General features: G+C 37.7%; 1 protein-coding gene across 1 annotated transcript; it reads left to right on the forward strand.

The window, feature by feature from the left end:
• The first annotated feature begins 372 nt into the window (after nucleotides 1-372).
• Nucleotides 373-20,674, forward strand: drd2l (dopamine receptor D2 like). Its single transcript, XM_084944192.1, has 8 exons — nucleotides 373-671; nucleotides 11,253-11,648; nucleotides 13,003-13,112; nucleotides 14,429-14,565; nucleotides 15,822-16,036; nucleotides 16,339-16,422; nucleotides 16,502-16,856; nucleotides 18,240-20,674. Exons 2-8 carry the CDS (start codon nucleotides 11,277-11,279, stop codon nucleotides 18,434-18,436), a joined length of 1,470 nt encoding a protein of 489 aa, XP_084800318.1. The 5' UTR covers nucleotides 373-671; nucleotides 11,253-11,276; the 3' UTR covers nucleotides 18,437-20,674.
• The last annotated feature ends 2,128 nt before the right edge of the window (nucleotides 20,675-22,802 follow it).

Genomic DNA, 22,802 nt, shown 5'->3' on the forward strand with positions numbered 1-22,802 from the left:
GCTGAGCGAATATAAATTAATGGAAAAAATAATAATAAATTTGCACTTAACTTACTCTGCATCCTGACCTACATTCAGTAATATTGTCGGGACAGTAGAAACCAGTCATCTAGTCCAAGTACCTATAATGAAGAACCTAAATATTAGAAGGGATGATATTAAAATACTGTAACTCATTATTAATCAAATTACCCTGTGCTGTAAACTAAAATAAGCAATTGCAGAAAACAACATTGCACAAACCACACAGTTAAAATGATAGAACAGAAATATAAATACAAGGCGCGATTTGGTTTTTGCACCGCCCCTTAATATCAACCTGAACCAATGGAATTACAGTCTGTCTGCTGTGAGCGCAAGTTGGCTCTGTGATTTATTTCTTAACTGAAACTGTGAAACCTACACGACCCCCTCCTCTCCTCTTCGTATTCTTCTTCTCTCCTCAAACTGTTTCCATCGTCCTCCATCTCCTGTCAGACACCCGCAGCACTGACCCGACAGAGGAGGGGGACTTTACCCCTGATGGTGTTTACGCCCACCGACTGAGGTCAATCTAGGGGAAGGTCTGCCGTAAATTGTTGATTGGATGCGCGGACGGACAGCCAATTTCTCGCCGGTGCTGTTCCTGAGAGGAGAGCGAAGCTAAATGTGAGCACCTGAAGCACCATAGGGTAAGTAACCGCTTTAAAGCAAATTGAAAAGCAGATTTATTTTTTTATTTTTTTTTTTTATTTTTTTTATCTTTTAAATATAGAAACCTTTGTCAGTTCAGATAGGACTGGCAGCGTCTTAAGGGGAACTTGTTGCCATGCTTTCAACGCTTTTCTGTGATTTTTCATGCTTTTTCTTGGTTCCAATATACAAGATTGACAAGTTCGTTGTGCGGATGAACGCCAGCAGGGGCATGGTGACATTTTATTTTTGAAATAAAATCACGGCTTGGTTTTTTTGTTAATACGTGTTTGGAATCATATGAGTGTATAAGTGCTTATTACCCGGAATTCAAAATAAAGTCAAGGCATGCCTCAAAAGGTATGTCTCGTATTATTGCTCATTTAATGCTTTAATTTTTTTTCATAAATACACTGAAGTTTTTCTGTTTCCGTTATTAAACTAATAATAATAATGCTGATTGCAAAAACTACATATTCATTCGCTCTGTTCCATAATAGTCCTGTCAAAGAAAGTCTTATAGAAAGACTCCAGTAGCTGTATGATTCACAGTATGTACATTTTATATAGTTTACATTCTTTTTTTCTCTCTGTCCATGTATTTTCAGATATGTCGGTAAAAGATGTTTGTAATGTTATTTTAGCCTGTCACTATTCTTCTATAGGTTGCTTGAAATTGTGAATTTATTTACTCACCTTAGTTTGTTATTGGAGTGTCTGAGCATGATTGTCAACTTATATATATTTTCATTTATTTTTTTTATTTTTTTTTACCTCAGTCTTCGTGTGTTGCAGAAATAAAATCAACTTGCCTCCAAATGAATTGCAGAAACAGATCTTACTGTAAATCTGAAGTTCTCATTTGGGATACCCTCTAGTGGTTGCAAAGTGGCATTATATTTGTTTAGAGTTCTCTCAACAGCTGAAGGATGTGTTTCAGTGATGCTGTATTCCCTCAAATGTGCATTTTAGAATGGTGAAAATTTGTAGATTTGGCAGGGGACGGGTGGTTAAGTGTGTAAACAGGAGCTAACCCTGGTTATGTCGACACTTTAAATGTTTGTGCCATATGGGCACTGTGACAAATCAAATTTGACTCTTAATGAAATGGAGAGGATGCTGTTATCAGTCTGTTCACACTGAAACTGTTTATCCTCAGCAGTCGCTTAGAAGTGGCTTCCAAACGCTGCAGTGTCTCATTTTAAATAAAAGATGGAGAAGATGGAGAATCGCTTCTTGAATAAAAGATGTTTGTTTTTGGTGTGGAGCGTCACCCCGGGGGTCACATCTTCTCATGTGCCACATTGGTGCAAATTATTCCTTCTCCCACTTGCTAATCAATTTATTGGTATTTCTACCACACACAAGATTCTTATTACTTATTGACTGACCATATATTACCATAAGGGGGCTGTGAATCCCTATTGCAGTACTAATATACTAATGACTTCTTTAACTAGAGTTAAAGTTTCCTTCTTAAACAAGCTAACAAATTGAAAAAAAAAAACGCTCTATCTATCTATCTATCTATATATATATATATATATATATATATATATATATATATATATATATATATATATATCTTTCTTTCTTTCTTTCTTTCGTGGCTCAATTAAGTACTAAAAATGATTTTTTTTCTTTCTCCACTGTGTAACAAAATACACAAATAGACCATGCTGTGATTTTATTTGTTTCCAAAAGTCAATAGCTGCTCGTTAAAAACATATGAAAAAAGGAGGCAAGGGAGTTCAGGGAGTAATTGGGAGCTGAAGTAGGGTTGAGACGCTGAATATTTACTGGCCTCATCTCAGCAGAGAGCTGATTATACTGCAGCTGAACATCCGTACCATTCCCAGTGGCTGGGACTTGTTCCTCTCTCTCAGTGAAAGAAATAAAAGATTTATAGCAGGCCAACTCACAGCCTTAGCAAAGCTGAGAGAAAATTTGAACGCATTTTTTTTTTCTTTCTCTTCTATGCGTATTTTTTTGCCGTTGAATTGGGGGCAGACAAGGCCAAGAATGTAATAGACCTGTCAAGCATCTCCAGAGAGGAGCAACCAGCAGAGGAAGAGAAACAGGAGATTGGGCAGGAGGAGAGGGAGATAAGAGAGAAAAGGGCTTGTGAATGTTACTGAGTTGGGACAACAAGGGCATCACTCAGCATGGTTTTGAAAGAGTGAGCTGATTAAATAATGTAGTAAAACTGCTACTTGGAATCTGATTACATAGCCCACAAAAAGTAACAAACTTGACTGTTGCAGCAACAATTAGTTCATAATATATAAAAAAAAATAACATCTGTTACCTGTGCTTACTTTTCCCTGATAATTAGAGTCAAACTAAACTAAATGTAACCTGCAGGATCAATTTACTGATGTCTTTTCACATCAGTCTCATTACATCCTATAGCGCACCATATGGGAAAACAGGTTTCCATCCATGTTTAATTATGCATTTTAACTCATGAATGTTTAAACATGTGGTCCATTGAAGCACTCATGGCCCAAATGTGGAGCCTGAGGCTGGGTTGGGGGCAGATGAGATGAAGCTGGTTACTTTGTCTTAGTTCATAATAAAACAGTTGAAAAACCACCACAGTAATCTAAATTAAGCTCACTAATAAAAAAGAGATTAATCACATTTTGAATTAATTTCCCTTATTAAATTGGCTCGTACTTTATTTTACATGTGGTGGCCTCACACATTTTTATCTCCAAGCGCATTGTGTCTGTTTGATGCTTCTTTCTGAATTTGAAATGTATAACTCTGCTTTTTAGTGCAACCATGTTTTCTCACAAAATTTTCAATGAATGTGAGAGAGCGAGCTTTCATGTTGCTCAGACTCAGTTTACACATCATGGATGTGAATCTGCACAAAGTAAATCAAGGTTTTAATGAGCAACACTGTCAAAGGTGCTGCATCATAACAGCTGCTTGAATCACAGCTGAGTGTTTTTTGGCTTCTGTGTTTTTAGCAAGAAACATCTGGGGTGTCTCACTTTGTTGCTTCTTGCATGAACATAACTGTCTCATTACAGTTTGACAAATGCGCTCAAATTCTTAAATCAGGATTAGATACTTCTGCGGTACAAATCTGAAAACCACCACATTGTTAACTTTTTATCTGGAAACAACTTTAATTTTTGTTGTGATACTCTTGATTGTATTAAGGTAAGTCAAATAAGATGTCTTTCACTATGATAATATTAACTGGAAAGGATTTCAAACCAACTTCCACTTTTTCTACAATTTTTCACTTTTTTTATATTTCCATTTTCAATGCTTTGTGGCATTGCTCATCTGTGTTTGTTAAAAATAGGGTGCATGGTGGTGCAATGGTTAGCACTGTTGCCTCACAGCAAGATGATCCTGGGATTGATTCCAGGATTCGTGGCTGTGTTGAGTTTGGATGTTCTCCCTGTGTCTGTGTGAGTTTCGTCAGGTACTCCGGTTTTCTCCAGCAGTCCAAAGATGTGCACATAAGGTTAACTGTTGATTCTAAAGTGGCCGTAGGTGTGAATGGCTCTTTGTCTCTCTGTGTTAGACTGGTAATATGTACAGTGTATGGCTCCTCTCACCCTGGGATATGCTCTAGCCCAGTTGCAACCCTGAATTTGATTAGGAGAAGAGGATGGATGCTTTTCTGGCTGTAATTGTCATTTATAGTGAGTAAATACACTCACAGGACACTTTATGAAGCACACATAACTAGTAATGGTCTTAATCCTTTGTGGTAAGGATTCAACAAGGTGTTTAAAACATTCCTCAGAGATTTTGGTCCATATTGAGATGATGGCATCAAACAGTTGCTGCAGATTTGTCAGCTTCACGTCGATAATGTGAATCTTCCATCTGAGTACAGTGAACCCATTGTAATGTTCAAGAAACCAGTTTGAGATGATTTGAGCATTGTGACAAGGCATGTTGTCCTATTTGAAACAGAAGATGGATCTGGCCAACAACAATACTTAGTATGCTGGGGCTTCAAGATTAAATGCTCTTCTGCGTGCCTTGGTTGTAACAACTGGTTATTTGAGTTACTGTTATCTTCCTCTCAGCTCAAAGCAATCTATTCTCATCTCACCCCTGTTATCAACAAGGATTTTTTGCCCAGAGAGCTGTCCTTATTGTATATTTTCTCTTCTCAGATTGTTCTCTAGAAAGTCTGGGACCAAAACCCATTCTACATTCAAAGTCATCTTTCTTCCTTATTCGGGTGCTCAGTTTGAACTTCAGCCGGTTGTATTAACCTTGCTTCTCTATCTAAATGCATCGAGTTGCTGCCATGTGATTGGCTGATTACATAGCTGTGTTGACGAGGACTTGAATTGCTGCACAAATAAAGTGGCCAGTGAGCGTAAATAAAAATGAATCAGAGAAAATATACACCACTGGGACAAAGTGATAAGCTTAGAAGTTACTTTATCATTTCAATTCAAGATGATAACTATGCAAGTTATACAAACATCCATTTCCAGAAGTTGTCTAGCTTGTGCTAAGTGGGAACCTTAGGGAACCAGGCTGCTGTATTTATATATGCATGGTTTGCTTTTCTCTGTGAAAAAGAGTTTATGCTAGCAGACATGATTGCACGGTAATGTGAAGTAAAACCAATGCACTGATTAATGGCGGCCTTTTAATTCCAATCACTGAAATCTGCCCAATTTATCACTTTAGTTTGGCAGTAGGTCAAACAACATGTACTAACTAGACAGAGCCAAATAGGCGTACTTATTCATAATTTTAACCACTAAGGCTCTCCTTTTGTATCCTGCTTGTATTTTTTACATTTTAATTAATATCTTGTTTCACATTGCAGAAGTTGACTGTTTTATGAGAAAGTGGTTGAGACATCAGTGGTATTCACAAACACTGAAATAAATAATATAAAATCATGAATAAAAATAATCTTTTCAGAAGTTTATAAAAACATTTAATTGCAAATAAATCTTTTATTGAATGTTAATTTTATGTTGCTTTTCTTAGATAGGCGTGTTTTTGGACATAAATGTTCTTCAAAGGGATTTTTCCACAAAGATATTCATTAAAAATAAACAGTTCTTATAATTACATCTTCTTATCATCACAAATGGAAAAATCCGGAATGAATACATATGTATGTCTTGCCCAGACATCTTCATGAAAACACATTTTTGAGTGAATAGGCATGTTAGAGTTAATGAAAGGCCATTATCTGGGTTTATAGAAGAATCTGTCATGGTCACATGGAGTTTTCATGTTTTCATCAATGTTTTTATCAATCACACATTAATTATGATTTTAGGCTTTGAGGCACATTTTTTTCACCACCCTGTTGCAGTAGGTGCAACATTTTAAATTTTGGTATTATTTTTCCCAGCTATCAATGTGATGTGCTCCCTCTCTTAAAACGACATAGCTGAACATAGCTGATTCTTTACACTATAATGCATCTTTAGCCCAAGGTCTCACTTTGTGTTTGGATTGCAAAACAAGAATTACTTTGCTTAAAAACAGGAGATAATTCTGTGAATAAAGCTTCTGGGAAATGTTTATGTTGTGATTAGATTGTTAGTCATGAAATATTCCTCGCAAGTTAGATCTTTTTCTTGATAATTTGTGTTAAAAGTATTCGAGGTTCAATGTAACTTTTGTAGTTCAGTTCAAGAAAAAAATAAAATAAAATAAACAATCAGTTGCTTGGGGCAAAATATGCCCCAGCATTGTTTGAAGACTTCATCTTCTCATTCTTATTATTGCAGTGCTTCAGCAGCTTTACAGAAGCACTGCAGTCTGTCACTGGCAAATAGCTTTTTTCCTAGTTTTGCACTCTGTCTTGGGGCATCTTGCTCTTTGATGTTTTTAAACTAATTTGTGAAAGAGACTGAGGTGAGATGAGCTGGGTTCATAGTTGCTCAAATATGACTGCAGGAAAGTTGTTTAGTTTTGAAGAACAAATGTTTTAATTAAATATTCTTGCTTTAAGTGTTTGGTGTTGAGAGAGTGAGCTCAAAAATTGCAACTAAAGAGTTTTTCCATGATTTGTCAATCATCTTATTGCAATTTATGTTGCAGCTGCATCTACAAATTGTCTTGAATAAAAAAAAACATTTTGTTTTTCCTGCATTTTTTACAGCATTTACTATATATATATATATATATATATATATATATATATATATATATATATATATATACAGAGGTTACAGTGGGTCAGATCAATCCAGAACAGAATCTGACAATTTCAGTTAATGAGCAATAAAATCTGATAGGCAGGCTAATACATACTGTCGAATGAATGAATTTTTCATGTGCTTCCAGTGACTGCATGGAGATAGTTACTCAGTAATAAGAAAATAATGACATCCCATGGCCTGCTTACACCTTGAGCACATCATGCAGATATAAACTTGTGGTTGTGCTACTTCAGTATATAGGCAGAAGAGGTGCCTTTTTAAAGTGGCAGGCACATTCTGAGTGGGAAAAACATGTTATTGTGAAACCCTGAGTGATACAGAAAATTGTAAGAAAGAGAGGACGGGGAGGGAGATGAAACTATTTTCAAAGGAAAGGACTGCAATTTTATAAACTAGATTTTAAAATCTTATGTCATGTGCTAATTCATTTTGGAGTTTTTAAACCAGATTTTAGATCTATGCATGATCTGTTGCTGAATCAAGTTTCTTTTTGAATGTTTTGAAAAACTAACTGAATCAGAGTAATTTTGTGTTTGCATAAATTATGTGTTAAGAAGTTTAGTGCAGGTGAAGAAGGTTAGTGATGTGCTGTGTAGGACTGGCGCTGAGCTGGCTCCCTTGCACCAGTTAGGCTAAATCAAGGCTAAAAGACATAAATTTAATTCAAGGTGATAATGTTGCTTAGATTTACTCACCAATCACATGAGATGTCTTTAGATGCTGTTTGTCTATTGATTTGTTCAGTTGAACTTGTCTAGGATATGGGTTGATTAACAATGCAGAGTAGAGGTCAGAGTCAGTCAGTTACTGTAATGTGATGCACATGACGGAGCGGGTGGTGCTAAGGTGGTAAAAGTCTCACTTAATTCATTCATGACCTCTGGACTAACAAGAAAATTCAAACTGTGATGCTGCCAGTCAGTAGTCCGTTTCAACTTCCTGTTGCCAATAAATATTTCATGCAGCTTTTTGCATGCTGTTGTACAGCCTCTGTGTTTGAGTGTAACAGAAGAGAGCCAAAGACTTATAAGCGAGGGGAAGAGAAGTTCTTATATATCTATATCATGTCTCCTCTCTGCAAAAAGACATCAGTACCAGGTTACTAATCGCATGTTTCAAAGAAAAGGCTAGTTTAGATGAGATGTGTTGTTACTAATGTTTTCATTAATTAAGCTTATTGCGTTCCTTCTTTTGTCTAAAGCTAAATATTTGTCTGTTTTAGTAAACGACAAAGCTAAGGTTGTTCTCTGCAACAGACTCCCTCTGGAATTGGTTTTAAGATTTTTTTCTGCAACAAACTGCAACAAAAACAACAGAAAAAGTTCTCTTTCTGTTTCAAATGGGTTTAAAATTCATTTATACTCATTTGCTGTGTCTAATAGCCTGCTGTTTCATGAGTCGTGGCTATGTTTTGAGATCTCAGATGTCATTTTATTTTTCCCAGCTATCAATGTGATGTGCTCCCTCTCTTAAAACGACATAGCTGAACATAGCTGATTCTTTACACTATAATGCATCTTTAGCCCAAGGTCTCACTTTGTGTTTGGATTGCAAAACAAGAATTACTTTGCTTAAAAACAGGAGATAATTCTGTGAATAAAGCTTCTGGGAAATGTTTATGTTGTGATTAGATTGTTAGTCATGAAATATTCCTCGCAAGTTAAATCTTTTTCTTGATAATTTGTGTTAAAAGTATTCGAGGTTCAATGTAACTTTTGTAGTTCAGTTCAAGTAAAAAATAAAATAAAATAAACAATCAGTTGCTTGGGGCAAAATATGCCCCAGCATTGTTTGAAGACTTCATCTTCTCATTCTTATTATTGCAGTGCTTCAGCAGCTTTACAGAAGCACTGCAGTCTGTCACTGGCAAATAGCTTTTTTCCTAGTTTTGCACTCTGTCTTGGGGCATCTTGCTCTTTGATGTTGATGTTTTGAGATCTCAGATGTGATTTTATGGTAAGGATTAGGGTGCGGCTCATGGTTAAGATCGTCATCAGTCGACACTACTGGGTTGTAAACCACATTCAACAAACAATAAATTCTTTTGATGGCACACAAATGAGTGTTACATGTCATTTCAGGATACTGGGGTGCTGAGTCTAATGATTCCCCTAAAAACAAAGAATCCTAAAGAACATGCTTGTCATTTGCATCTTTTTACAGAACATAACCTGCCATCAGATTCAGTGTGACATTAGAATAAAGTCTTCACATGAAACCTAATTGACAGGGTTTTTTTCTCATAAAGATTGAAAGATTGTAACATTATGATGCAAATCAATTTCTCAGCACTTCATCTGTATGCTGACAACAATCCACATTTCTGCCCTCCAAAAATATGGAGCATTACTTTATTTCTGAGCAATTTCTCATGAATTATTCTGTACAGCCCACAAACTGGGTTTGTGAATACTGACTCAGTGATGAGCATCCATACGGCTCATAAATGCTATAAGCTGTCACAGTGCAATTATAGTTTATATATGAAGTGTGTGTGTCTCGTCATTAATTCAGAAGCATGCTGGTCAGTGAGTATCAGGATGTTCAGTTAGTATTACATTACACATGTAAGTGGTAAGTGGTTCTTCTATAGCACTCTCCTCTACTAAAAAGGCTTTAAACAAAATACCTCATTCACACAAGCACTTTTTTCCTACACTTAAGTGCTTTCTAGCAAATACTCTGATGGATGGTTTGGAGAGCAACTTGTGGTTCAGTATCTTGCACAAGCATACTGCATGCACACTGGAGCAGGGAGGAATTGAACAATCGATCTTCCAATTAGTAGATGGCTTGCTTTAACTCGTGCGTGTCTAATTTCCCCTATGCGTTTACATGAAAGGTGTCATGTTGGCAGCAACGAACCAATCTAAAAGCTGAATTCATGGATCATATTACTCTTTTTCCACAGAAAACACAGAGACATTATCCTATGTTCCAATGGTTGCAGTTTAGTGGTGTAAAAGAGTTCAAGCAGCAGATTAGAATGAAGTACACTAACATTTTATACGGTTTCTACAGCATCAAACTAATTTGAACGTATTTCTCTGACAGTGCAATGCACAGTTTGTGTTTCATGTGGTTTTAGGAAGCTACACATATAAAAGGTACACCCCCAGCAGAGAATCTATATCACACTTAAAACATACTGTAAATAAAAGAATTAGTGAAAACGTGGGGTGGGGCTTCCATCTGATTTTTAACCCCCTCGGACCATAACCTGCTCCTGACAGTTTTAGTTTTTGCTCTGGCAGCTGCAGACTTCCTGTTGTTTAAGAGTTTGAGAGAAAGGATTGAATATAAAAACAGATTTGAAACATAGGCTTGGTAAAAATTTGATCACATCACCAATTACAGTGTGAGGTTTGTGTTTTAGGATCATATATTAATGCTTACAGAACAATACATTTTTTTGCTGCCAAGAGAAAGAAAATCAAGGAATAAAGTTGGGTCTCATAGTTAATATTTATTACTGACAGCCATTAGAGAAACACAAAGAGATGCTGCTTTGTAGTTTGGGCCTCAGCTTTCTTAATTCATACACAGACATAAACCCAGAATGATTTGCAGTATTTTTAAAACTGTCTTTGCATAATTTTCAACCCTGTAAGACCCAACCTATCAAAAACAGCCAACATCTCAATTCCAAAGAATTAGAATTGAGATGTTTATTAACCCTTATAACAAAATCCACAATTTCTTTTTGCTGTATCATATTGTGTATGATATATTTTTATTACATATTTATTATATATTTTTTGTATCACATTTGATACATTGGGCATTTTTGGCAATTTTTTGTTAATTGTATGTTAATTTTAGACAAAAAAGGAGAATTTTGTCCATAACATTTTGAAAGTATGGCAAGTGTTGATCATGTTGATGAGATAGAGGTCTCAGAAACTCATATATCATATATGATACAAAGGGCATTATAGGGTTAAGTGGAAGTTGATTGTCTGTGATATATATAATATGATTAGCTAAATAAGTTTTCCTTTTTACAAGAAAACATTGTGTGGCATCTTTTCTGGCAGCATAACTCTGTCATCACTGTCACCATAACCACCTGCAGACAGCAGCGGGAAGAAATCCAGGCAATAATGGGAGCGTCAAAACTAACTAACTAAAAACTAACATAAAAAACTGAGTGTGCAGTATTGTTACTTCCAATGCTTTTCCTTTACTCTGTGTCCTTTGTGTGGTTACAAAGCTGTCTGTCTGAGGTGAAACCAAAGACAAAGTTCCAATAATAAGCGTTCCTTCGTTCTCCTTTCCTGTCAGAAAAAGTAGCCACTCGTCTTTGGATCTATTTTAAAAGACAGAATCAAATGCACAGTGGGCCATGAAGGGCCCCACAGTAATTATGTTTCTCCTGCTTTTTGTGTCATTAATTTTCAGCCTGACCATGTTCACTGGAGCAAGATGACTTTACCCAACAAGTCAGACGACACCTCCTCTCCCTCCTTCCCTCTCTCTTCCCTTGAACATAATTTCTCTGTCTATGTCACCAATGACCCCTCGTACTCCCCCATATCCTTCCCCACATCCTCTTCCTCTTTGCTGACTTCCACCAACTGCACCAGCTCTGCTTCACCCTACTCTCCGCCATACAACTTCTATGCGGTGCTGTTAGTCCTCCTGATCTTCTGCGTGGTGTTTGGTAATGTGCTGGTGTGCGTGGCGGTGTCTCGAGAACGTGCCCTGCAGACCACCACCAACTACCTCATCGTCTCACTGGCTGTTTCTGACCTGCTGCTGGCCACACTGGTCATGCCTTGGGGCGTATACCTGGAGGTGTGTGCACTTGTGTTTGTTTTCCCTTCTTTTCTTGTTTAATTTTTTGTGGTTCAGAAGAAAGACAAAAAAAGAGAGAAGATGCAATGGAAATCAAGAAGATAAGAGTGTTCGGTAGTTTTCAGCCTTTTCGAACAAACACAAAGCAAATGAGACCAGTAATATATTAGATAATCAGCAGAAAAGTTAGTTTTCTGCTGAAGAATATGAGCCGACTGATAACCAGCCTTCCAGAATTTCACATATGCTCTTTTGTCTAGCTTCTTATAGTAATTTCAGTAGCTTTGGTTTGTGGACTGCTGGTTGAAAATGAACAATACAAATACATTTTTGTTAGTATGAAGTTAACAGAACAACATTATGGATAAGATTGGTATGGTAATCAAGACAATAATAGGACTTATTAATAATGCGCATATTCTTTTGGAATAACCTGTCAGGTCTTCTCACATTTTGGTTTGCCTTTTGTGTTTTATTAACAAAAGGGGAGAAAAGCTTCCCTTGTGTATCTTTGCTTATTATGCTTCCTTTGTTTTAATTCTATTTTTTTCTTTCTTTTTGTTAGTTATTCTGCTTGATTTTTTTTTTTTTTTTTTTTTGAATTCTGAAATTTGTCTTAGTTGTCATCAGTTCTCCGGGCACTTTCTGTCCTACCATCTCCTTTGTTTGTCCTTAGTTGAATTAAAGTTATCTTTTTGTTTGTGTAGGTGCTGCCTCTGTGTTCTGTATATTGAGTCCTCTTTTTGAACTTCAAACAACACAAAAATACCCACTCACATTTACAAGATCAGTCAACGTAATGTTACATGGTTCCTTATCTTTATTTTATTATAACCTACTCAAAGAAAGATTGAATCAATAAGTGTTTTGGCATTTTTGGCTATTAAATAACACATACCGTTGTCACATATCAGATTGGCTATTGATTATGTCACTGATTAATTATTTAGTAATTATAAATACTGTTTTACTCTGTTTTAGTCAAGAATAATTATTGGGGGGGTTTTAGATCCAAGGGACTTACTTGAATTTTGTTTTAAATCCCTTGGTGCACAGCAATCACTGTTAGAGTGCAAAATACTTATTTCTGCATTATTTACTAGGTAAACGCAAAGCCTTTGTCTTTTTTTTTTTTTGACAGTCTTTTTAGTTATATTTCAAAAGGAAGTAATGATCTTTATTAAACTATTAAAACTCAAATTAAATATTGAATTATCCAATAAGAAGCAAAAGTTTGAACCAGCCTGGTCAATATTGATGTGCAGCACATGAATAAAAATGTACAAAACGTGACACCAGGTTAAAAAAATGAAAGTGAGTTATGAGTGAGTAAAACTTATTTGCTTTGTTGAAGGTGGTAGGAGAGTGGCGATTCAGCCTCATCCACTGTGACATCCTGCTCACCCTGGACGTCATGATGTGCACAGCCAGTATCCTCAACCTCTGCGCCATCAGCATCGACAGGTGGACGCTTGCCTAAAAATTACTCTCACATTATCACCTTTACTGCTTGTTTGTTCTCTTTTCTCTTTGTGTCTCCTCTTATTTGTTGAGCTCACCTCACTTCTATTCTAACAATTTATCTTCCTCTTGAGAATTCCCTTTCAGCAGGAGAACAAGTTATTCTGTTATAAACTATTTGAAATTACATTAGTCATTTTTAACCAAATAACATTAAATTAACAGTAAATCAGTATGGTATTTCTTCCACCTAATCTTGACCTTTATTTTTTTTTTGGCTGGGCTACGCAAATAAACGCTAACCAAAGAGCATGCATTTACATACATTACCTATACAAACCCCACTAAAAACTTAATTAAAAGCATTGCCATCATCCAGCTGTCACTGAGTAGCCAAATAAAAACTTCTTTCTGCTGCAGTCATCTATCCGTCCACCTTGTAATGACAGGTTTTCACAGTTGCGACACTAATTAGTATTTGCTTTAGTGGAACTATATAAAAAACCTGATTAAGTGTTCCACCTCACCTGATGCCCTCTTAATGGTCCGGCGAGAGGTGGCCAGACACCCAGCGGGCAGACAGTCTGCAATTGGGTCCTAATTCTTCTGACAAAGTAACACATTTAGACTGCACCACTTTGGTCTTGTGTAATTTGTTATAGCATCTAAGGATAGTCTCTAAATTGTTTTTGTTGAATCCACAGAGAGTAATTTATATATAATTCAGTAGCAAAGCTGTCAGGGCTTAAAGCCCCCAAAGTGACACATTACAAGGACACAGACGTGAGGTAAAGTGCTGTGATTTAATTAACTCGAGCACTTTGTATGCAAAGTCGTCCAGTGTATTCTGCAAAATAAGAAATAGGACAAATCTAGATAATGATTGTGCAGCTAGTGTGGAGTCATTATTTTGTATTTTACTTTAGGCTTCATGTTCCGAAATTTAACTTTGCTATTTGGGCTGTTTGGGACCTGATGAATGTAAAAACAAAGAATTTCCTGATTTTTATATTTTACCTGATTTTTGTTTCTGACAAAAATGAAATCCACATATGAGGGCATTTGTTTTCGATTTTGATTGAACAGTGGCAGTATAATGTCCTCGTAAATGGATATCAGGCCCTTGTGGAGCAACATTTAATATTTTGGTCTACACAACCCAAAATGTGATGTCCACATATGTGGACGCCAGGTCCTAGGAGGTCAATTAGGTGCAGAAATGCATTTGTTTCCTCTGCATTGACGTGCATCTCAAGACACAACCATAAGTGAACGTGTAGGAGGCGCGTTAATGTGTCTGTGTGTATGTATTGTTGCAGATATACAGCGGTGGCAATGCCATTGCTCTACAACACCAGATACAGCTCCAGGAGGAGGGTGGCGGTGATGATTTCGGTTGTGTGGTTCCTTTCTTTTGCCATCTCCTGCCCTTTACTGTTTGGGCTGAACAACACTGGTAACAGTGCCATCTGATACTTTTTGACTTTTTCAGTGCTCAGCTGTAAATTGTTTTCTTTAAAATTATAGAACTGTTTCTTTTTTTTAATACAAAAACAGTCTTTCCAAACTGTCTTTAAATTTGATTATTCGTCTTTTAAAAGTATAATGCTGTGACATTTCAATATGTTAGCATCATCGATGGTTAAAATTGTCTCACAGTAGTAGCAGTAGGGAAGGTGCCCAGCAGCTAACCTTATTGGAGAGCTATGAGGTAGAGAAGCATAGTCCAGCTCCACCTCTAGGTACAGGCAGACCCACACCTCCATCTTATCTATAAACACTGGGAATTGGTGCTGTCTAGTCCATTTGACTCTGCAGTGAGCACGAGTTGGTGATGAGGGACTTCAGCTTTCAAAGCACTCACACTGAACTCAAAGGCGGCCACTTGAGAATAAGTGGGGAAACATAGAATAATGCGAGGGTGAGCAAGAGGCATCCGGCAGCCTCAGTTGTGGGTCCAAATGCAGCAAGATACCAAATGATATAAGTCAAACTGTGAAAAATATTCTCTCTCCCCAGAAATGTGTTGCTCGTAGATTACAGCACGGCATTTGAAACGTGCTCCGTGCATTGCTTTTCATTCGGTTCCAGCGCCAGCGTTTGAATGTAAAGGATCACATTGCATCATTGGTGGCTTGCAAATGTGGGTTTGATGAAACTCCAATGAAAACAGCGTTTTACTTCATGAGTTAACATTTTTAACATGGTGTTCTTAAAGTGCTCCAAAAAGTTTCAAGATCAAGAAGAAATGAATGAGTTTAATGGTAAATTCAACTGATGGTTATTATAGCTGACAACGAGTGGAAACAGATGACCAAAGTTAACAGCACCTTTAATACAGAATAATTGAATATGTTGTACTCTTCCATACATCTTTACTATGATTATCATAGAGTAGATTTGCCCACCGCCAACCTCAACTGTGCATCAGTGCAACAGAACTGATTCATGTTTCTGAGATGGACTGTTCATCAGTTTTTAGGGTAGCAGAGCCACAGATTCCTATTAAGGATAACTTGAGTGCCATCTCATTTGTCTTTATAATTGCTCTGATAATAGTTAAATTCTGCACCAGTTTAAATCCTAGGTTAACCTCTCTTGCCTTTTGCCTTTGTACTTTACACATAGACAGATAAATCTTGCAATTATCCCTAAAGATTTCTGTACTATATCCATTCTTTGCCCTTTTTCTTTTTTTCTGCTGCACATTAGCTAATCGTGAAGGCACCACGTGCAGCTTTGCAGACCCGGCATTTGTGGTGTACTCATCTGTGGCCTCCTTCTACGTTCCCTTCATTGTAACATTGCTGGTGTATGCGCAGATCTGCCTGGTGCTGCGCAAACGCGGCAGACGCACTGCCCCGCCACGCAGACACGGTTTGCTTGCGCAAGGTGCGGCTGAAGCAGAAGGTCACCGACACAGGAAGGTAGATTTCATACCAAACTAATGTTTATCAAGCTTGAGTCAAGTTTGAGTTTTCTTCCAGCCATTTTGCAATTGTAACGAGATAGAAAGTTTAGATGAAGTCAACAACAGTCTTCATCATATTTGAAAAACACTTTTGTAACTTCAGATACACACACTTCATCTCATGCACAGTGTAATTTCCATAAGATCACACTAGATTCTTGTCCTACCAGCAAATATATTTTACTGTGAGATATCAGTTTCCAGTTCTTTTTTGCATTATCTTTTCTTTTCAATATACATGGCATTCTTCCATTTCAGAATAAGTGTACACAACCAGAAGATGTGAAGCTGTGCACCCTGATCCTGAGACCTGCCTCTGCAACCCCACAGCGCAAGAAAGTGGTGAGGGTCATAACTTAAGCCAGCACTCAGTCCAAACAGATTCTCTTTTTATTGTCATTTTTATGTAATTCTCACACAGAGCCTGGTTAAAGAGGCAGTGGTTCACCCTCTTGAAGTGGAGCCAGGTCATTTCCTGCCACAGAATGAGCAAGGTCTGGCTCCTCCGCCTCCTCCTCAGGCCTCTTCGAAATCTGGACGACCCCGGATCTCCCTGTCCATCTCGGTTGGACCTGCTCCTGTTCTCCCCTCAACCGTGACACGATCGGCTCTGACACCTCGTCCTCCCACCCTTGAGGATGGCATGAGGGGCCGTGAGGGATGGAGGGAGCGCAGCGTAGGCAAAGAGAAATGGGGCATCACCAAGGAAAGGGTGAGAGGGAGGCTGTCACAGCAGAAGGAGAGAAAGGCGACTCAGATGCTTGCTATTGTGCTCGGTAAGCAGTGGGAAATGCAGACTTATTAATGAGGTGTTCTCTGCACCATGTGTGCATGCTCAATCTTCACTTGTAGTTTGTCACACTGTGCGCTGGTGCATTCACAAACTCTTTCTACCTGAAAGCCAGACCATTCCTAAGTCTCTACGACATTGTTTTTCAAGATATCCTTCTATATCTAGTGAAGGCACAGAACACATCTAAGCTAACAGAACAAAGTTAATTTAATTTAATTTAATTAAGGCTTATTTATATAGCGCCAATGTGTACTATAAGGTATTCAGTACTGCATCAATCAAGCGACGGAGGTTAATGAGAAGAGAAAAAGTAAAACACAGAGAAACAGGACAAAACACAAAACATGAGAGTGATTAGACAAAATATGATGACATTGATTAATGATATTTCTTTGTTCTTTGTCTCCATGCTTTGTCCTGTTGTATGTTTGTTGTCTTTTTTGGTCTATGTGTGTGTGCTGGTATATAAACTTGTGGAGAGTGAAAAGAGGTGAGACTGGAAGAAGTGCTCATGCATCACATTAAGTCCCGCAGCAGTCTAAACCTATAGCAGCATAACTAAAGGAACGTTCATGGACATCTAATCCAGCTTTAACTATAAACTTTATGAAAAGGGAAAGTTTCTTGTCTTATCTTTAAAAGCAGAGATGTCTGTCTCCTGAGATGGCTCCACGGGAGAGGGTCCTCTTAGCTGATTGTAGCTTGTCCCATGTATCATCACATTTGCTCAGATGCCTTCATCTTATTTAGGTATTTTCACAAGTTAGCTGAGATTGCATACAGAGACCAATAAAAGACTAAATAAAATTAAACCAAAAATATGGGTTAAAACCAGCAATCATGAAATGTTTTTTAATACATAAAAGGTGACTGTAGATGTTTACTGTACAATAATTCCCTTGAGTCAGTTCTGTATTGCAAAAGGACCTTTGGCAGAATGAAGAAAAATCTAGATGAAATGTGTCCCGAGGGCTCTATTCTGAATAACTGAAAATAATTTGATTTCTCCAGATGAAAGATTTTAAATGTAAATTTGGAGCAAGTTTTCCTTATTTCAGTTGGAGAAACAGTGATGAATGTTAACATTCACAGCAGCAGTTTTTATGGCCTTCATTATTTATGACTTCTGACTTGATTGTATTTTTCTCACCAAGCTTATTTGTTGTGTGATTTATGAGATTTGGCAGTTCTGACTCTGAAACTGGGATAGATGATATCCTCTGTCTGTGTATTTACTGACTCAGTGGTTTTATGAGGGTGTGCAAACTACAAATGTACAAGTAGACAAGATATTTAATAAATTACATCCTTGAATGATTTCTGTGACACACAAAGACATAACCCCCGTCTTGTCTTTCTTTCAAAGGTGTGTTCATTATCTGCTGGCTGCCTTTCTTTCTGACCCATGTACTGAAGGCCCACTGCAGAAGCTGCTGCATCTCACCCTCTCTGTACAGCGCTGTTACCTGGCTGGGATACCTCAACAGTGCCGTCAACCCTGTCATATACACCACTTTCAACATTGAATTTCGCAAAGCCTTCATCAAGATCCTGCACTGCTAGTCCAAAAGGATGAGAGGTGTCAGTTGTCCAAAAATAAATAAAAAAAAGCCTGACATCAATTTGAGGTCTGAGGTGAGAAAGAGCTGAGTAAAAAGCAAAGATAAAGAAGTGTGTGGCAGGTTTGATGTGCAGAGATGGGAAGTGAGACAAAAGAGTGGACAGCTGATAAGTTGAAGTGGGACAAACTTTTCAGAAAGTGAATGACAAGAGAAATGTAACAAATAGCTTAAACAAGACTGAAGAAAGAAACTAGGAGGCAATCACAAAAAAGCGTGTGACAAGTAGAAGACAGGTGCACAAAACACAAACAAGCGGGAGATATTCAAAGAAAAGAAGACGTGTGCTGTGTTGTACTGATAATACGCTTGTCAAGAGAATTACTGAGGACCGGGAATCTCAGAGCAGCGGCTTGACTCAAAAACTTAGCGTAAGTTGGACTCAGAGAAACGTGACTGTTTTTCCAATTTACTGGAAGACTTAAGTTGTACTTGTATTTTCTTGTATCGTTGACAAAAAGCACCTTATCAGTTTACATGTGCTTGTCTTTCCCAGAGGACTGGAATAAGTCAGGGGAAAGGGGTAAAAACAGCTTGAGTACAGCTTAAAACTCTGACAGCCAATGATCAATAATATTTCATACCTCTTTCAAAAAAAATCCCCATTGCATTGTGTAACAATTATTGATTTGGTAACTGAGCAGTAACAGTCAAGACAGCTTTCATGCATTTTAATATGTACAGTTCTTGCTCTAAATAAGTTGCTTATAAATGTAAAGGTGAGTGTTGTAAATAGTTGCTTTAAAGTTTTGTGGGATGTACAAATAATCAAATAAAAATCATTTTCATCCATTACTTGTGTTGTTTTAAAATCACTACCATCTTATGCAATGGAAAAATATACTTTTTTGTCAAATTACAGTGCAAAAAAATACAATCACTTCCACGGTATAGGCCAGTCCTTTCCCTACTTGATCGTAAAGTACAACTTACATCCTGTGTCAGTGTCACAGGGATGGTGACTGTGTAAAGTCTTGTGTAGTGAGACAGGACTGTGAAGGCACACTGAGAATTTTGAATGAGCCGTTTTCTAGCAGCTTGGACATTTTTCTGCATATATGTGTGTACTGCTTCTTCTCAAAAGATTTAGGAGAGTTGTGTATTATTTAAAATTTCCCTGGCACTTGCATCCATGGAATATATCTTTTATAGTATTGATTTGACTCAAACACACCAACATTCTGCCCTGAAACACTGTTGAGGAATTGGTTTAATCACTTTCAGCAGGAAGGTTCTGGGTTTTAATCCATCAGCCATCTGGGGCCATTTGGTGTGAAATCTGTATGTTTTCACTGTGCCTGGGTGGACTCTCTCCAGGTACCCAAGCTTCCGACTACAGTCCAGAGACATGCATGTTAGATTAACTGGTGATTCTAAATTGGGAGGAGTAAATGTTAACATGGTCCGTCTCTCTGTGTTGGCCCTGTGATACACTTGTAATCTGTCTAAGGTGTGCCATGCTGTGAAACCCCAAACTGGACAAATGATCAAGAAAATGAATGGACCATTTGATATTTTAAAAAATATGCATGTTGTTCTTTGTGCTAAGGGTCAAAGGACATGAAAAAGATTAAATCAGTCTGCTTTCCAGCACTTCTGAACACCACAAGGTTTTTTCAGGGAGGTTCATGCATGAGCTATTTCTTGGTTCATAACTTTCTGAAATCTCTGCAGGTTACCTGGCCTGAAATAGGATATTGTGAATTCTTCTGATAGCCCGCTAATTATAGTGACTCATTTTCATGACTGCTTTAGTTCAAGGCAACAGGACTACTCATTTAGATTAAATGCAGCTCTTGAGGCTGCATTGTAGGCTGCTGATAGTTGGTGTGCAGTCCGCGACCCCTGTTCACTGAAAGCAGGGGAACAATTTATTATTACCTCCACTGTAACTCCAGCTTACAGCTTTGGCTCTTTAGCCTTTTAGTAGTTTTTACCAAGTGGAAGCGACAGTCACATCAGTCTTCCCATCCACCTCCAATCAAAATATCAAACTATTTAAAGAATAATTTGCATAACCTGTGTTGTAGTGCAAGTCAATCCTGTTCCTTTAAATCAATAATACCAAGAAGGAAAATCCATTGTGTGAATATTTTCAGTGTTTGATGTAGGAAATTTAGAAAAAAATGACAAATACATGTATCTCTGCAATTACGTGTAGTTAATAAAAGAAATGCTTCAAGATCCAAATTGTCAGAGTTTGGCTGTGATAGAAAAACAAACCGAAGTTTAACACACTCTGTGTTTGACTTGCAGCTTCCTGACAGTAACTCTGCCATTCTGTCGTTTAAATAGCTGATGTGTCTTTCTTCACTGGATAAAAAAATGATACTGTTAAGTTGAAAATGCTGCTGTACCTCGAGGGCCAATGCCAAGATGGCAAACACGAGTTCCTTCAGTCCTCTTCTGACTGATACCTCTGGGAGGTGAAGCTGGCAGAGCTGTGTCTGTTTGACAAGCTGAGATTGGTGCGAGTTGTATGGAGTAAATAAGGCGATGCGGGAATGCAGAAACAAACAAAGTGTGCGTGCTTTATTTATTTATGCATCCTGTCAGTCTCATGAGCAGGCAGAGGTACTAAAGCTCCTCAAAAAACTACAATAAAACTACTCCAACTATTTACAACAAGCAAGTGCTTCTAAGCAGTACCAAACCATGAAACATTACATAGAACAGTTGAGGAAAAAATAAAATCACAATAGTTGCTCCAATAGTAGAGAAAGCAGTGACAGTTTGCTCAGCTAAATAACACAGAAACAAGATATCTCAAGAGGATCGTATTTTGTAGGGTCTATATTTTGAATTTACAAATTGTTTGCTTCATTTTGTTACTTTTTCCGTTTTTTCTAAGGTAGCCACAAAATATGTCAAACATGTCAGTCCAGACGGAACTGATATTCATGATCCTCATAGATCACTAACTTTTCTATGTGAGGCAGATTCTCCATTTACATGCACACATTGAAATCTTTGAGACTGATACAATTAAAACCATGGCGGCACAGTTATTATTTGAATTTTGAATTTTTGCTTTTTTACTCTAAACTATTACTTTGTATGGCATGACTGTGCAGTCGTTACCTCTCTTTAGAGAAACATTCAAGCCTGATGATTGGCTGAGGCATTATGTGTCTACGTGTCCAATGCCGATGTTCCATGTTTGCTCCCAGAAGTAAAGTCACTGTAACCTAGAACAGGTGAGGTAACACTACGACGGGTCAGTTGTCACTGCCACCACTCTGCGCCCTCTCATGCCGTAATTTGATAGGATGAACAAAATACCACTGAAAAGAGTGACCACAAAAAGACACACAGAAACAATCCTGCCTCTTCAGATTCATAATGGGACCTTTATTCTTAGATACATATCTACTTCATCTGCATGAAACCGAACAATGTTTTTGTGTCTGTACTCACACAGTGGCCTACTTGTGAGTGGAAGAGGCTCATTGGTATGATGTAGATTATCTGTTGTTAAACTCTGACCTAAGTGCACAATTATCCCCATGCATATTTCATAGACTGCCAGCAACAACATATCTGTTACTGGCCTGACTGCTGCAGCCTCGCCTGCTCTGTCCAGAGGAAAAACCTGAATTAGAGAAGTAGGAAGAGGAGAGAGGAGAGGAAGGAGAAAGGTGCTGAAGGGTGTGACACAATGAAAGGATTAAGTGGGAGGACGAGGTGAGCTGCAGAATCACAAGAGCGGGAGTGACAAACTGTAACCTGCGTGAGCTGAAGAGGATGGATTCACAGTAGGAGAGCAGATATCTTTGGATTAAAGATGCACAGGAGCCAGCAGGCACCTTTGGAGTCTTGTCACTGACAGTGATGCATTTCTTTTCCTGGCTGTGGTACAAGCCGGTTTAATAAGTGGAGGAGGCGCGTGGATAAATAATCCCATGCATACAAATGAAGCCAATACATGCAAATCTCCATGGGTGACGTTCAGGTGAGCGCTCTTGAAAATATATGTTGATGAGACTGACACACAAGAAAGTCACAGAAGTTGTTGTGTTATGAACAATGTGGGTAACAGGTGTCTTTTCTTGCACACGTTTATCACAGAAAAGTTGCATCCACTCATATTTTTAATATAACAAATTTTTGAGAGTGCTATTATCTTACTTTGCATTTTGAATAACTTTGAATAACTTTTCCATGGATTCATTAGTATTTTTCTCGCACCATGCCTGCGTTTCAGTAGTTCTTAGGTCAATAATTAATAGTTTCAGTATATATTGCAGTCTAACTGCCCATTGTAAACTTAATATACATTATATTATGTGTCAATTCTAGCAGTAAAAATC

The sequence above is a fragment of the Perissodus microlepis genome, chromosome 11, assembly GCF_051167445.1.
Source record: "Perissodus microlepis isolate ML-2025 ecotype Zambia chromosome 11, ASM5116744v1, whole genome shotgun sequence".
NCBI lineage: Eukaryota > Metazoa > Chordata > Actinopteri > Cichliformes > Cichlidae > Perissodus > Perissodus microlepis.